The 14,729-nt window shown below is 40.8% G+C and overlaps 1 protein-coding gene across 1 annotated transcript in view; it reads left to right on the plus strand.

The window, feature by feature from the left end:
- LOC109937920 (multiple PDZ domain protein-like) overlaps window positions 1-14,729 on the plus strand; it is a 75,265-nt gene that overhangs the window by 40,078 nt on the left and 20,458 nt on the right. Inside the window, exons 8-10 of the mRNA XM_048602090.1 lie at window positions 7,235-7,428; window positions 11,304-11,451; window positions 13,446-13,532. Of these exons, the coding sequence (XP_048458047.1) occupies window positions 7,235-7,428; window positions 11,304-11,451; window positions 13,446-13,532 (429 nt within the window). The remainder of the gene's footprint in view (window positions 1-7,234; window positions 7,429-11,303; window positions 11,452-13,445; window positions 13,533-14,729) is intronic.

Below are 14,729 nucleotides of genomic sequence, written 5' to 3' on the forward strand. Positions count from 1 at the left end.
AACTCTCCAAGGATTTGAGATGTCTGTTGCAGATGGTCCATGTTTCTGATGCATATAGAAGTGGGTGGGGTTGACCTCAACCACTATGTAGACCATGAGCTTTCTGCTGGGTTTGAGATCTTGGACTTCGAACACTGTTCCTCAGGCATCTGAAGATGGCACTGGTGAATGGGAGTCAATGTTGGATTTTATTGTCAATGTCTGCTCACACCATGAGGAGGCTCCAGAGGCATGGGAAATAATTCACATTGTCCAGGGGCTCGCCGTGGATTTTGATGGTCAGGCGCACAGTTGTGTGGCAGGTGCAAGCTGGTTTTCCAGATGTTTAGTCTGAAGCCCATCTTCTGATGCGCTTTGTGGAATGTGTTGATGATGGCTTGTAGCTCAGCCTGTGAATGTTGCACTCACAGGCATCATCTGCATACTGCAGCTCAATGTCAGAAGTTGTGGTGGCTTTGGTTCTGGCCAAGAGGTCTTGAAGGTTGAACAGTTTCCCTTCAACCTGTAGGTTAGCTCCATTCTGTTGGGGAGCTTTATGGAGACAATATGGAGTGTTACAGCAAGGAAAATGAAGAAGAGTGTTGGTGTGATGACACAGTCCTGCTTGACCCTAGTTTGCACTCGTAGTGGGTCTGTGGTGGATACGTTGGTGAGGATCACAACGTCCCTGTCATTGTGAAGCAGGCAGAGGAAAATGGTTATCAGTTTCTGTGGGCAGCTGAATGTGAGGAGGATATTCCACAATTCATCAGGATTGACAGAGTCTAAAGGCTTTTGTGAGATTGATGAAGGTCATGTACATAGGTCAGTGCTGTTCCCTGCACTTTTCTTGGATTTGTTATGTAGTGAAAATCGTGTCCCTTATGTCTTTTGATAGGTAGAAGCTGCATTGAGACTCGGGGTGGAGCTCCTCAGCCACTGCGAGGAAGCAGTTGAAGATTCTCATAGTGACCTTTCCCATGGCACTCAGCTAGGCAAATCCCTCTGTAATTTTCACAGTCAGATCTGTCTCCTTCATGAAGTTGGTCACCGTTATAGTGTCTTTGAGAACTCGGTACGCTCGGCATTCTCTTCCAGATAAGGGCAATAAAGTCGTAGATTCATGTGAAGAGTGTCTCTCTGCCATATTTTAGTACTTCAACAGGAATTCTATCTGTATCAGACGCCTTGTTGTTTTCCAGCTGTCAGATAGCTTTTTTGACCTCATGGTGGGTGGTAGGTATGTATGGTAGGCTTAAATGGACAAAATGCATGATGCTGTTTTAATACAATACGTATAATATAAAACTCAAAAGAAGGAAACCTAAAGTGAGGATCAGAAATCAGTAAGTAACATGGAGAATGGGCGAGGGTTGAGAAAGCGGTGCGAAAATAGAGGCAAGCTGTTAGCAAGGTCACAATCACTTGGCTAGCATGCTGGAAATCCAGCTACACTATTCACAACTGTGAAAGCGTTTAAAAGAAATATACAAGATCTCCAAACTACCTAATTTTCAGAAACCAGATTTCTGAAGTTAACACAAATTACTATTGATTACAGATCATTACATTTTAGCTACAGGTAAACAATTGAACTAAATTAAGTAACATCTAAAAATTAAGAAAAATGAATATAATTAGGCCATTTGGCCCATTGAGTCTGCTCCACCATTCAATCATGGCTGATATGTTTCTCAACCCCATCATCCTACCTTCTCCTCATAACTTTTGACCCCCTTACCAATGAAGAATCTATTTACCTCTATCTTAAATACACTCAGTGACTTGGCTTCCACAGCACTCTGAAGTGATGGGTTCCACAGATTATTCACCCTCCAGTTGAAGAAATTCTCCTCATTTCAGTACTGAAGGGTCATCCCTTCACTCTGAGGCTCTGTTCTTGGATCCTAGTCTTTCCTTCTAGTGGAAACATCTTCTCCATGTTCACCCTATCCAGGCCTCTCAATATTCTGAGAGTTTCAATGACATCACTCTGTCATTCTTTTAAATGCAATCAAGTACAGACCCAGAGTCCTGAACTGCTCCTCATATGACAAGCCCTTCATTCCCAGGATCATTCTTGTAAACCTCCTATGGATCACTCCAAGACCAGCACATCCTTCCTTAGATATGGGCCCAAAACTGCTCACAGTATTCCAAATGTGGTCTGACCAGAGCCTTATACAGCCACAGCAGTACATCCCGGCTTTTGTATTCTAGTCCTCTCTAAATGAATGCTAACATGGCATTTGCCTTCCTAACTGCCAGCTGTTAACCTGCATGTTAACCTTAAGGGAATCCAGAACCAGGACTCCTCAGTCCATTTGAACTTCAGATTTCTGAAGTTTTTTTTTTCCATTTAGAAGATAGCGTACACCCCTGTTCTTTTTACCAAAGTGACACTTAACCACATTGTATTCTATCTGCCACTTCTTTTCCCACTGTCCTAGCCTGTTCAAGTCCTTCTGCAGCCTCCCTGGTTCCTCAACACTACCTATCCCTCCACCTGTCATTGCGTCATCTGAAAACTTAGCAACAGTACCCTCAGTTCCTTCATCCAAATCATTAATGTATAACATAAATAGTTGTGGTCCCAACATAGACCTCTGCAGTGCTCTACTAGTCACGGGTTGCCATCCTGTGAAAGACTCCTTTATCCTCACTCTCTGCCTTCTAGCAGTCAGCTAATCTTCGATTCATGCCAGTACCTTGCCCCTAACATGATGGGATCTTATTTTATCTAACAGCCATCTGTGCAGTACCTTGTCAAAGGTCTTCTCGAAATCCAAATAGATCACGTCCACTGTCTCTCCTTTGTCTAACTTGCCGATTATCTCCTGAAAGAATTCTAACAGATTTATCAGGCATGATCGCTCCTTGATCAACCCATGCTGACTCAGCCTTATTTTGGCATGCGCTTCCAACTACTCCGCAATCTCATCCTTAATAATGAACTCTAAAATCTTACCAATGACACAGGTCAGGTTAACTGGCCTGTAATTTCCCCTGTACTGCCTCCCTTCTTAAACAGGTTGTTACATTAACCATTTTCCAGCCCCCTGGGACCCTCCCTGACTCCAGTAATTCCTGAAAGATCACCACCAATGCCTCCACAATCTCCTCAGTGTCCTTCAGAATTCTGGGGTGTAGTTCATCCTGTTTGGTGACTTATCTACTTTCAGACCTTTCAGCTTCCCTAGCACCGTCTCCTTAGTGATGACCACTACACTCCCCTCTGTCCCCTGACTCTCTTGAAGTTCTGGTATGCGACTGGTGTCTTCCACTGTGAAGACTAATGCAAAGTACGTATTCAGTTCCTCCACCATTTCATTGTTCCCCATGACTACTTCTCCAGCCTCATTTTCCAGCAGTCCAATGTCCACTCTTGCCTCTCTCTTACCTTTTAGATATGAAAAAAACTCTTGCAGTCTTTTTTTTTATATTACTAGCCAACTTACTCTCATATTTCATCTTTTCCACTGCTTATTGCTTTTTCAGTTGCCCTATGCTGGTTTTTAAAAGTTTCCCAATCCTCTGGCTTCCTACTAACCTTCACCACATAGTGTGTGTGTTTTTTTATTTTGTTTTTATGCTGTCCCTGACTTTCCTTGTTAGCCATTGTTTCCTCACTTTCTCCTCAATATGTTTTTCCTTCCTTGGGATGAATTTCTGCTGTACCTCCTGAATTATCCCCAAAAACTCCTGCCATTGCTGCACCACCATCTTCCCTGCTAAATTCCCCTTCCAATCAACTCTGGCCAGCTCCCCACTCGTGTCTTTGTAGTTACCTTTACTAACTAATACTGTTATATCTGATTCCAGCTTCTACCTCTCAAACTGTAGGGTGAATTCTATCCTATTAGGATCACTGCAGCCTAGGGTTCCTTCGCTTTAAGCTCCCTAATCAAGTCAGCCTCGTTACACATCACCAAATCCAGAATTATCTGTTCTCCATTGGGCTCTACTACAAGCTGCTCGTAAAACCATCTCGTAGACTTTCCACAAATTGTTTTCTTTGAGATCCCCTGTTGACCTGATTTTACCAGTCCACCTGCATATTAAAGTCCCCCATGACTATTGTAATAGGGTATTTCTTACAAGCCTTTTCTATTGCCTGATTTATTTGCTTCCCCACATCCTGACTACTGCTAGGAGGCTTGTGCATAACTCTCATCAAAGTTGTTTTTCCTTTACGGTTCCTTAACTCTATCCATACAAATTATAGCCTTCTGACTCGATATCACTTCTTGCTGTTGATTTAATCTCATTTCTTACTAAGAAAGCAATCCTACCCCTCTGCCCATCTGCCTGTCTTTTTGATAGGATGTGTATCCTTGGATATTTAGTTCCCAGCCATGTCTCTGTGATGCCCGCAAAATTGTACCTGCCAATTTCTATCTGCGCCACAAGCTCATTTGCTTTGTTTTGTACACTGCATGCATTTAAATTCAACACCCTCAGTCCTGCATTGATTGTCTGTCTTCTCATAGTTGTCCCCTTATCTGTTGTGCCTAAAGTTAGATTCCTAAGCCTTTCCAGACCTCCTGTTCTGTAATGTTTTCTATAATTTCCCAAGCAATTGAACCCACCCCCATACCATTTAGTTTAAAGCTCTATCCACAGCCTCAGTTATGCGATTCACCAAGACCCTGGTCCCAGCATGATTCAGGCGGGGCTCATCTCATTGGGACAGCTTCCTCCTTTCGCGGTACTGGTGCCTATATCCTATGAATACAAACTCGTTTCTCCCACACCAATCTTTAAGCCACATATTTACCTCCTTAACTTTGCTGACCCTGTGCCTATTAGCTCATGGCTGCGGTAGTAACCTGGAGATTATTACCTTTTTGGTTCTACTTTTTAATTTAGCCTCTAGCTGCTCATGTTCTCTCAGTAGAACTTCTTTCTTCTTACTATCTATATCATTTGAGGAGGGATCTTATAGAAACATATAAAATTATGAAGGGAATAGGTAAGATAGAAGTAGAGAGGATGTTTCCACTGGCAGGTGAAGCTAGGACAAGAGGGCATAGCCTCAAGATTAGAGGGAACAGATTTAGGACTGAACTGAGAAGGAATTTCTTCACCCAGAGGGTTGTTAATCTATGGAATTCCTTGCCCAGTGAAGTAGTTGACGCTACTTCAGTAAATGTTTTTTAAAAAAAAGGTAGTTTTTTTTAACAATAAAGGAATTAAGGGATACGGTGAGAACGCGGGTAAGTGGATCTGAGTCCATGAAAGGATCAGCCATGATCTTATTGAATGGCGGAGCAGGCTCGAAGGGCCAGACGGCCTTCTCCTGCTCCTAGTTCTTATGTTCTTATGTTGGTACCTACCTGAAACATGACAACTGGATCTTTCCCTTCCCACTCTGCAGCCCAGATGAGATATCCTGAACCCGGGCACGAAGCAGATAGCATGGTCTTTGTGACTCTCAATCCTGGACATGGAGACTAGTGTCTATTCCCCTGACTATACTATCCCTGATTACAACTATATTTCTCTTTTCTCCCTCTTCTTGAATGGCTCCCTGTGCCACGGTGCTATGGTCAGTTTGCTCATAGTCCCTACAGCCGCACTCTCATCCACACAGGCAGCAAGAATCTCCAAACCTGTTGGACAAGGCTGAGGCTCCTTCAGCACTGCCTTCTGGATCCCTTTTCCTGCCCCACTCAAAGTCACACTCTCCTGACCCTGATCACTGACTGAATTTGAGGTAGTTAATCTCAGGGGCGTGACTGCCTCCTGAAACATAGTGTCCAGGTAACTCTCCTCCTCCCTGATGTGCCACAGTATTCGAAGCTCAGACTGCAGCTCATCAACTCTGAGCCAGAGTTCCTCATGCAGCCAACACTTGCTGCAGATGTGGTCACTATGAACCACAATGGGGTCCATCAGCTCCCACATCATGCAGTTAATGCACATTGACTGGCCTGGCATATCTATTTTACTTACTTAGTTCTAAATTTAATTTTAAAACTTTCCTACTGGTCTTTTAGTTTGTCAACTGCACATATTTCCCCTATTTATCTTCAAGCTGAAATTAACCTATAATAAATAGTTAAATTAGTAGTTATCAACCAATGAACCTGTGGTTTTCCTTTTGGTGTAACTCTTTTTCTTTGGTGCTGGGTCCCTGATCCTGGGCTTCAGTTTATCCCATTAAAAAACACCTTACAAATATGAACCAAAAAAAGCAAGCAAAAAGCACCTCTTTCCCCTGTGCTTAATTCCCACATTGCCTCCAGATATCCTGAACTTGGGCTGTGTCTCATTCCAAATGTGATCTTTCCTTCCTAACTGTGTGTAAAACTCAAAACTCTACATAAAATCCGCACCCCTTCCACACACATATTATATACACAGGGAACAAATAGCACATGTGCAGGGAGAGAACTAGGGAAAGAGTTCCATTGTCTTTGTTAACAAAATCCATTGGGTTGGTACTTTACTAATTGAAGGTTTCTCCTTGAACTTACTTTTTCCAAATGGTTCCGCTGACTTGTAAGAGGCACAAGGTGGTTGGTTCACTTATAAAGAGTCTCTAACTTAGCCAACTCAGAGTTATAACTTTACAGCATCTGCTGAAGAAAAGATAAGCTGTCAGGTTTGAAGTGGCTTACTGCAGAACACAGAGTGTTGTTTTTTGAGCTGCTGAAGACTTGCTGGTTTCTCTTCTGGTCTAACGAGTTTCTCTCTATCTTGCTCACAACCCAAGCTGTTCAGCTACCTGACAACCAACCACATAGCTGTTGGGGGACAGAGCTCATTTGAGGTTGATAATTGGCTACTAGTCCACACCAATCAACTTCTCTTTTAAACAACCTCTTGGCTACAGTTCATCTGCACATTGCTGGAATCCACAGCGACACAAAGAGAGTTCACAACAGAAATCAAATTCCTTACTTTGAAATCATGCAAACATCCTTATAAATCCATTTCTGAAGATGGGTCCCGAACCGAAACATCAACTTTTCTGCTCCTCTGATGCTGCCTGGCCTGCTGTGTTCTTCCAGCTCCTTACTGTGTTATCTCATCCTTATAAATCCTTTGTTTAAAACCATTTTTTTCTAATTTCAGTCCACAAAAGCACAAAAATAAAAAGACACGATCTTTACATCAGAACTAATTATATAATTATACAATATTTAATGTAATGTACCAGTAGCTGTCCTTGAATATTTGATTTATTTATCATTTTAAATCTCAATCTGTGAGGTATGTCCAGAGAAATCCACTTTTATTTTCCTGTTAGGTAAATGGAATTGATTTAAGGAATGCAACTCATGAAGAAGCCATCACAGCACTGAGACAGACCCCACAAAAAGTACAACTCACTGTCTTCAGAGATGAAGCACAATACAAGGATGAAGAGAATTTAGATGTGTTCCTTGCAGATCTTCAGAAGAAAGTCGGCAGGGGACTGGGCCTCAGCATTGTGGGAAAGCGGTATGTAGAATAATTGACTTCTTTCATGTCCTGTGTTAAAAATTAAGATGGCACACTGTATATGAATGTATATGTCTTCAGGACCATATAACAGGCAATGCTCATTATAAGCAAGAAACTGCATTGTTGAAAGTCCTGCAGAACAGATCTTTACTAATGGTGATGTGCTAAGTAAAAGTATCATGTATAGAGTTTTTATTTTATTTACTCATGGGACGTGGGCATTGCTGGCTGGGCAGCATTCATTGCTAGTCCTCAGTTTCCCTTGAGAAGGTGGAGGTATGTTGCCTTCTTGAACCTCTGCAGTCCATGTGCTGTAGGTTGATCCACAATGCCATTAGGGAAGGAGTTCTAGAATTTTGACCCAGAGACAGTGAAGGAATGATTATATATTTCCAAGTCAGGGTGGTGAATGGCTTGGAGGGGAATTTGCAGGTGGTGGTGGTGGTGTTCCATTTATGGGCTGGCCTTGTCCTTCTAGATAGAAGTAGTCGTGGGTTTGGAAAATGCTGTCTAAGGATCTTTGGTGAATTGAGCAATGACATCTGTAAATACACTGTTATACACTGTAGATACACACCACTGCTACTGAGTGTTGGTGGTGGGGGAGTGGATGCTTCTGAATGTGATGTCAATCAAGCGGACTGCTTTGTGCTGGATGCTGTCAAGCTTCTTGAATGTTGTTGGAGCTGCGCCCATCCGGGCAAGTGGAGAGTATTCCATCACACTCCTGGTTCGTGCCTTGTCATTGATGGATAAGGTTTGGGAAGTCAGTGGATAAGTTACTTGCTGCATTATTCCGAGCCTCTGCCTGCTCTCGTAGCTACTGTTTTTATGTGATGACTCCATTTGAGTTTCTGGTCAATGGCAACCCACAGGATGCTGAGAGTAGGAGATTCAGTGGTGGTAACACCATTAAATATCGAGGGGCAGTGGTTAGATTGTCTCTTATTGGAGATGATCATTGTTTGGCATTTGTGTGGTGCAAATGTTCCAGAATATAATCTTGTATCTTTTTATGAATAATCATGTTGAAATGACTGTTCATTAAAAATTAAACAAATTATAAAATAATTACGAATTCACTCTGTCTGTATGATTTCCCAACACAAACATAAGAACAAGGGCAGCTCACCAACAACAGTACAGTACTAGTAATGCGTAGTAGTACATCGGACCTTGTATTGTTATAGAAGATAGGTCGCAAAGTCGTGTTAAATCTAATGGACTCCTTTATTTGCATTATTTTTACATTCTTCCTATAAAAGTGGAATGTTTATAAATTACTCAGTTTGAAGCATTATTGAGCAGATTTTGACTTCACAGAATCAAAAAAGTGTTAAGGCACTGGAGGAGGTCATTTTGCCCATCATGTCTGCACTAGCTGTCCAAATAAGCATTATGACTTAGTACAATTCTCCTGCCTTTCCTATGCCCTTGAGCATTGTTTCAATTTGAATAATCATTTAATGCCCTTTTCAATGTTTCAATTGGACCTGTGTCCACCAGACTTCCAGGCAATGGATTCCAAACCTGAACCATTTGCTTTTTCTTGTGAATACTTTTAAATCTTTACCTTCAGATTATTGATCCTTTTACAAGAGGAGTAAGATTGTCCCAATCCACTTCTTTCCACCCTCTCATAATTTTGAATTTTTTTTAATCAGATCTCTTTTTAGCCGCCTTCTGTCAAAGGAGAACAGTCTCATCTTGCTTTTCAGTTTATCCTTAGAATTGAAGTAATGACTTAGCTTATCTAAGCCTATGTGAATTGGGGCGTAGTACGGTAGAATTCTGTTTCCCTTAGTTCAAATTATTGAACCACCAGAATTGTATGTACGGCATAAATAAGTGAAATGAATGAACTCCTACAACTAAATATTTAATTCAGTGACATTTAGGAACGGGCTGTGGGTGAATGTTTTGAAAGGTGGGGTGTGCAGTCTAAGTTTTAAATGTTTGCTGTGGAGAGTTTTGAGGAATTTGATGTAAGTTGTTTGAATATCAATGATACAATTAGTTAAAATAATACCTCAAAATTGTATTTGAAAAATGTTTCTGTTCTGGGTCCTCTTCTATTTGTGATTTTTGCAAATGATTTGGATGTAGGAGTGGAAGGGTGGATTAGCAAGTTCACAGACGATACGAAGGTGGGTCATGTTGTGGACAGTGCGGAGGGCTGTTCTAGGTTACAAAGGGACATTGATAGGATGCAGAGCTGGGCTGAGAAGTGGCAGATGGAGTTTAACCCTGATAAGTGTGAGGTGATTCATTTTGGAAGGACAAACTTGAAAGCAGAATACAGGGTTAACGGAAAGATTCTTGGCAGTATGGAGGAACAGAAGGATCTCGGGGTTCATGTTCACAGTACCCTGAAAGCTCCCACCCATGTGGATCGAGTTATTAAGAAGGCGTATTGTATGTTGGCTTTCATTAAGAGAGGGATTGAGTTCAAGAGCGGTGAAGTTATGCTCCAGCTATACAAAACCCTGGTTCGGCCACATCTGGAGTATTGTGTCCAGTTCTGGTCGCCTCATTACAGAAAAGATGTGGAAGCATTGGAAAAGGTGCAGAGGAGATTTACCATGATATTGCCTGGAATGGAGGGAAGGTCTTACGAGGACAGGTTGAGAGAGCGAGGGCTTTTCTCTTTAGAACAACGAAGGATGAGAGGTGACTTGATAGAGGTGTACAAAATGATCAGAGGTATAGATAGAGTGGACAGCCAGAGACTTTTTCCTAGGGTGGAGGTAGCTATTATGAGGGGCCATAGTTTTAAAATGAGTGGAGGTAGATATAAGGGAGATGTCAGAGGTAGGTTCTTTACTCAGAGAGTGGTAGGGGTGTGGAATGCATTGCTGGAGAGGGTAGTGGAGTCGCCCTCATTAGGGGCATTTAAGCGGCTATTAGATGGGCATATGGATGATAGTATAAAGTAGGGGTGGAGGTTAGATAGTCATTAGGTTTAGGGTAAAAGTTTGGCACAACATCTTGGGCCGAAGGGCCTGTACTGTGCAGTACTGTTCTATATTCTATGTTCTGTGTTCTAGGAGCAAAACATTAGTGTGGATACATTTGTGCTCTAATAAATAGTGATGAGATCATAGGAATAAGAGGATTAATGCGCCATTGAACTAGGTGGTGAATAGAGTCCAGGTGGTTTTCCTGAGGAAATGTTGAACATTAGGTTCTCTTGCTTGAACCTCCCTACCAAATACCATTTGCTCAGTTTTGAGTAAATAGCACAAACACAGGATTGGAAGTAGTTTTCCTGCTTACCCTGGTTAAGTTGTAAAGGGAAGTCAAAAATAACATTGGGGTAATTGCTACTAAGCAAGATGAGGGACGTATTAGGTTCAAGGTGTAATGCCGCATCTTTTTATTCCTGGTTGAACACCTCAGTCTCCAAATGTATTTATTGGAAACATTCATGTGCACTGAATGTGTTCTAACCATTAAAGATTATGCCACACAAGCAATTAGAATTTAGGATCAGAAGCTTGTGCTGTTTGTGCACAAGGCATCCTACTGAAAATGTAGGATTACATCAGATATAAGGTGCAGAAACAGACCATTCAGCCCGACCAGTCTGTGCTCAAATTTACATTCCACGAGAGCCTACTCATTTTATTGCTTATCTAAATCTATCATTGCAAGACTCTATTCCCTTGTCTTGTGCTTGTCTGCCTTCCTTTTAAATGTGTCCGTACTGTTTCTTGCTTTCAAATTTATAGTTCATGTGTGTTTGTAAAGGTAGAATTACTAGAATATGTTACATATAATCAGTATTATATGGAGTGTTATGGCCACATGCCTAATAAAATATCTTGTGAAATTGTTCGAATTCATTGACTGAATTGTAAATACTTCAACAGGAATGGTACGGGAGTATTTATCTCAGACATTGTTAAAGGTGGAGCTGCTGAACTTGATGGCAGGCTCATGCAAGGAGATCAAATCTTGTCAGTAAATGGAGAGGATGTGCGGAATGCTTCTCAGGAGACTGTGGCAATGATACTTAAGGTAAACTTGGATTAACTGCATTAAAACCACTTCTTTTACAAAGACTCTTGCCCTTACCATTATCAGCTTGCAATTATACCGCTAATTGAGGCATGAAGAATACCCAGTTAAACATGAAAATCAGAACTTTTCTATTTGAGTTGCCTTGCTTCCCCACAACTTTTGCTACGTTGGACTCACTGAAAAACTCAGCACGGAAACAAATGGAAGGGTGCCCACAAAGTACACCAGGAAAAAAAAAATTAAGGCTTGTCTGTTCTAGTTTAAGTACACAGTTAACATATCTAGTAAGTCTTAATTATGTCAAACAATCACTTTAACACCAAAAATTAGCTGCTTCAACTGGGAAACCCATTCCTATAGATTTTAATTAATTTTGGAGCTATTAAAAATTGAAACGTTTGAAGAATATTTTAGCTTTTTTCTGCCTCTTTTATTTTAACTTTTAGTTCCAACTTCTCCTGTTTTACTTTCTGCACATTATTTGGTGTGAAGCTAACCATCCTAACTCGCACTTCCTCGTTCAGACTGTCATGTGGTTGGATTAGCTACTTTATGAAAATGGACTTTAGAAGCTCTGTACATGATTAACCTGCACCCTTTCATCCCATGCAACCACATTTTAAATCTCTGTTGCCCTATTATTTTAACTGATTGGTGTGTGAAGTCAACAGGACTCACGCTAATCATTAGGAGTCCAATATTGTGAGGGATTAGCAATACGTGAAGGCACACTGTTCTCCTCGAAGATGAGGGGCATTGTAGCTGCAAGAAATGGTAGGCTTTTATTGACAAGTGGATCTGGGCTCTGATATTTTGAGAAATGGCTGTTCATGACAGACAGCAAGCACTAAAGTTTAACCCTCTGACATGTAGTCTAAGTGAGTGAATCTGTTGTTATTCTACCATCTGCACCATTAGTCGAATTCACTTGTTTGATTCACTACAGTCCAATCAACCAATCGGCATTGATCTTTGTTAAACAGCTCTCAAACCTTCAATTTATTCCTCATGCTCTTAGCCCAATGCAATCTTCAAAACACACCTCTTGCCACAATTTTCAGCTCACACAGGCTGACAGCTGTTCAACATGGCAGCCACATCCTTGTCCTTGTCTTGATATTGAAATAATGGCTGCCTCAGTTGATGGATTTTCGTGCCAACCATTTTTATAAAGCAAAAACATCCCGAGGATTGGTCCTCACTGAAACTGAGGCAAGAGAATTGTATCGTAAAATCCCCTTCTGTTCCTCTTCCTCTTTTCACAGCTGGGTGGGCATTCTTCATTATTCCAGTACTTGGCCATACACACTCCCTGCAAATTATTCAAATTTTAGTCAAGCATAGGTAAGCTGCAAACGCATTAATACTTGCACCTGGAGCTGGAAGAAATCATGTTGCAAATAACCTGAAAGTAGTTCACAATCCTTTTAAATAGCAACGTGAAGTGGGATGGGGATGGGTGCAGACTTTAGCTGTGTTCAACTGTGTAAGGTTAAGATAGCGCTAGGAACTGCTGTTGCAAACTGACAAGGCTGACTGTGATCAGTGTCATTGCATTTTGGTACCAGTCTTAATATGCTGTTATCATCATCGTTGGGCTTTGGTTCTCAAACTATTTCATGAAGACGGCTTCCTGTGCAGTTTTCATTGGAAGTACGTGCATACATATCTGTCCTGGTAAATGTTGATAGAGGGCACCAGGTCAAATTGTTTTTGAATTACATAAATTTCCAAAGCAAAAGCCCACAGAAGCCTATTGCCTATTTGTTTGCTGCTGTCTGGAAATCCAAGCCGTTGGTAATAATCAGGCAGGCTGCATCATTTTCTGACACTTGAGGAAAGAATATTATGCATTAGAAATTTTAGTTTCCGACTTGTGCTCTTAATGTATAGAGCAGCCTAATAAAAATGTAAAAAAAAGAAGGTTCAACTGTAAACATTTTGTTGCTTTTAAATCTTTGGCTCACTGAAATATGATTAATTTCTTCCAGTGCGCCCAAGGATTGGTTCAGTTGGAGGTCGGTCGTCTAAAGGCAGGGTCATGGATCTCATCAAGAAAAATATCACATGGCAGTCAGGTCAGGAATTTCTGATTCTCACACACCATTGTCTACCTCCTGATGGTGTTTTTTTTTCTCTGAAAGTTATTCATAATTTTGAACCTTGTGTCATGCCAACAATATTTTAATTGAAATAATGCTTATTGGACAGCAATCTTTGTAGTTCATTGAATAATCCAAAATATAATTAAATAAAATGTCATTAAAATAGTTACTGTTTGTCTGTACCATTCGCACATAGCCCCTCAAGGCAAATGACATATGATCAAATCTGGAAACTGGTCACGTGTTTGTACCACAACTGGGTATTCTTTGGACATGACTTGAAATATGAAGCATCAAAATCACTTTTAATTATCTTTAATTGCTGCAACGTCCTTTAAACTTGTGTTTTAGGTAAATCACCAGAAGTTACCTTTAATTCAGCTACTTGTTAAAGGAATCTCACAATCAAGTACTGAAACAATGGTTTAAACTTTATTGCATGTAGTAAGCAACATAAGACAACTCAAGTAAGCAAGTTAAGCCTCACAACCCAATGTGGCTATTACCTGATTAATGGTAGAATCTAGCCAGGATATCAAACAACAATGGTCTGTCTCTGGAAGTGTCCAGGGTTTGATCCTTGTACAGTTTTGTTCTTCAAAGTTCTGCTAAGGGTGGAGTTCTAGTGTTCAATTCTTATAGAGCTTTTCGTCCTTCTGATCTGTGATGTGTTATATTGCTGATTCTTTAAGTTCATCCAAATTACTGCAAGCCTGCAGTTTACCTTCATACCAGACGTAGCTTCTTTGTTCCTTGTTGCATTTGGCATTGATTGTCTGTTCAAAGACACAGCTTTCCTATGATTAACTCCTTAAATTCCTCTGCAGGGCAGTCCTTGTCCTTTGTGACAATAAAGCATACAGTTTATCATGCAGGTTTTGTTCATGTAATTTCAACTCCGTTTTTCCAGTCATGGCTAATTGCTTTCAATTCCTGTATAAGTTTGTGCTTGTCCTTTAATAGTTTATTCCAGACAGTTATTGCTGCTTCTTTCAGTGTGTAACAGCTTATCTTTTGTTGATTCTTTCAATCCATGAACAGTTATTAAAATTTCTGAAGTTTAGAGTATCATACTTGGAAGAAATCCTTCGTTTGTGTATCTCAGCCCCTGTGCATGCATCTTCACCTTTATTAGATGCAACCCCAATTTACTCAGGATTATAATATCGG

This window comes from Rhincodon typus, chromosome 10 (genome assembly GCF_021869965.1).
Source record: "Rhincodon typus isolate 14 chromosome 10, sRhiTyp1.1, whole genome shotgun sequence".
NCBI lineage: Eukaryota > Metazoa > Chordata > Chondrichthyes > Orectolobiformes > Rhincodontidae > Rhincodon > Rhincodon typus.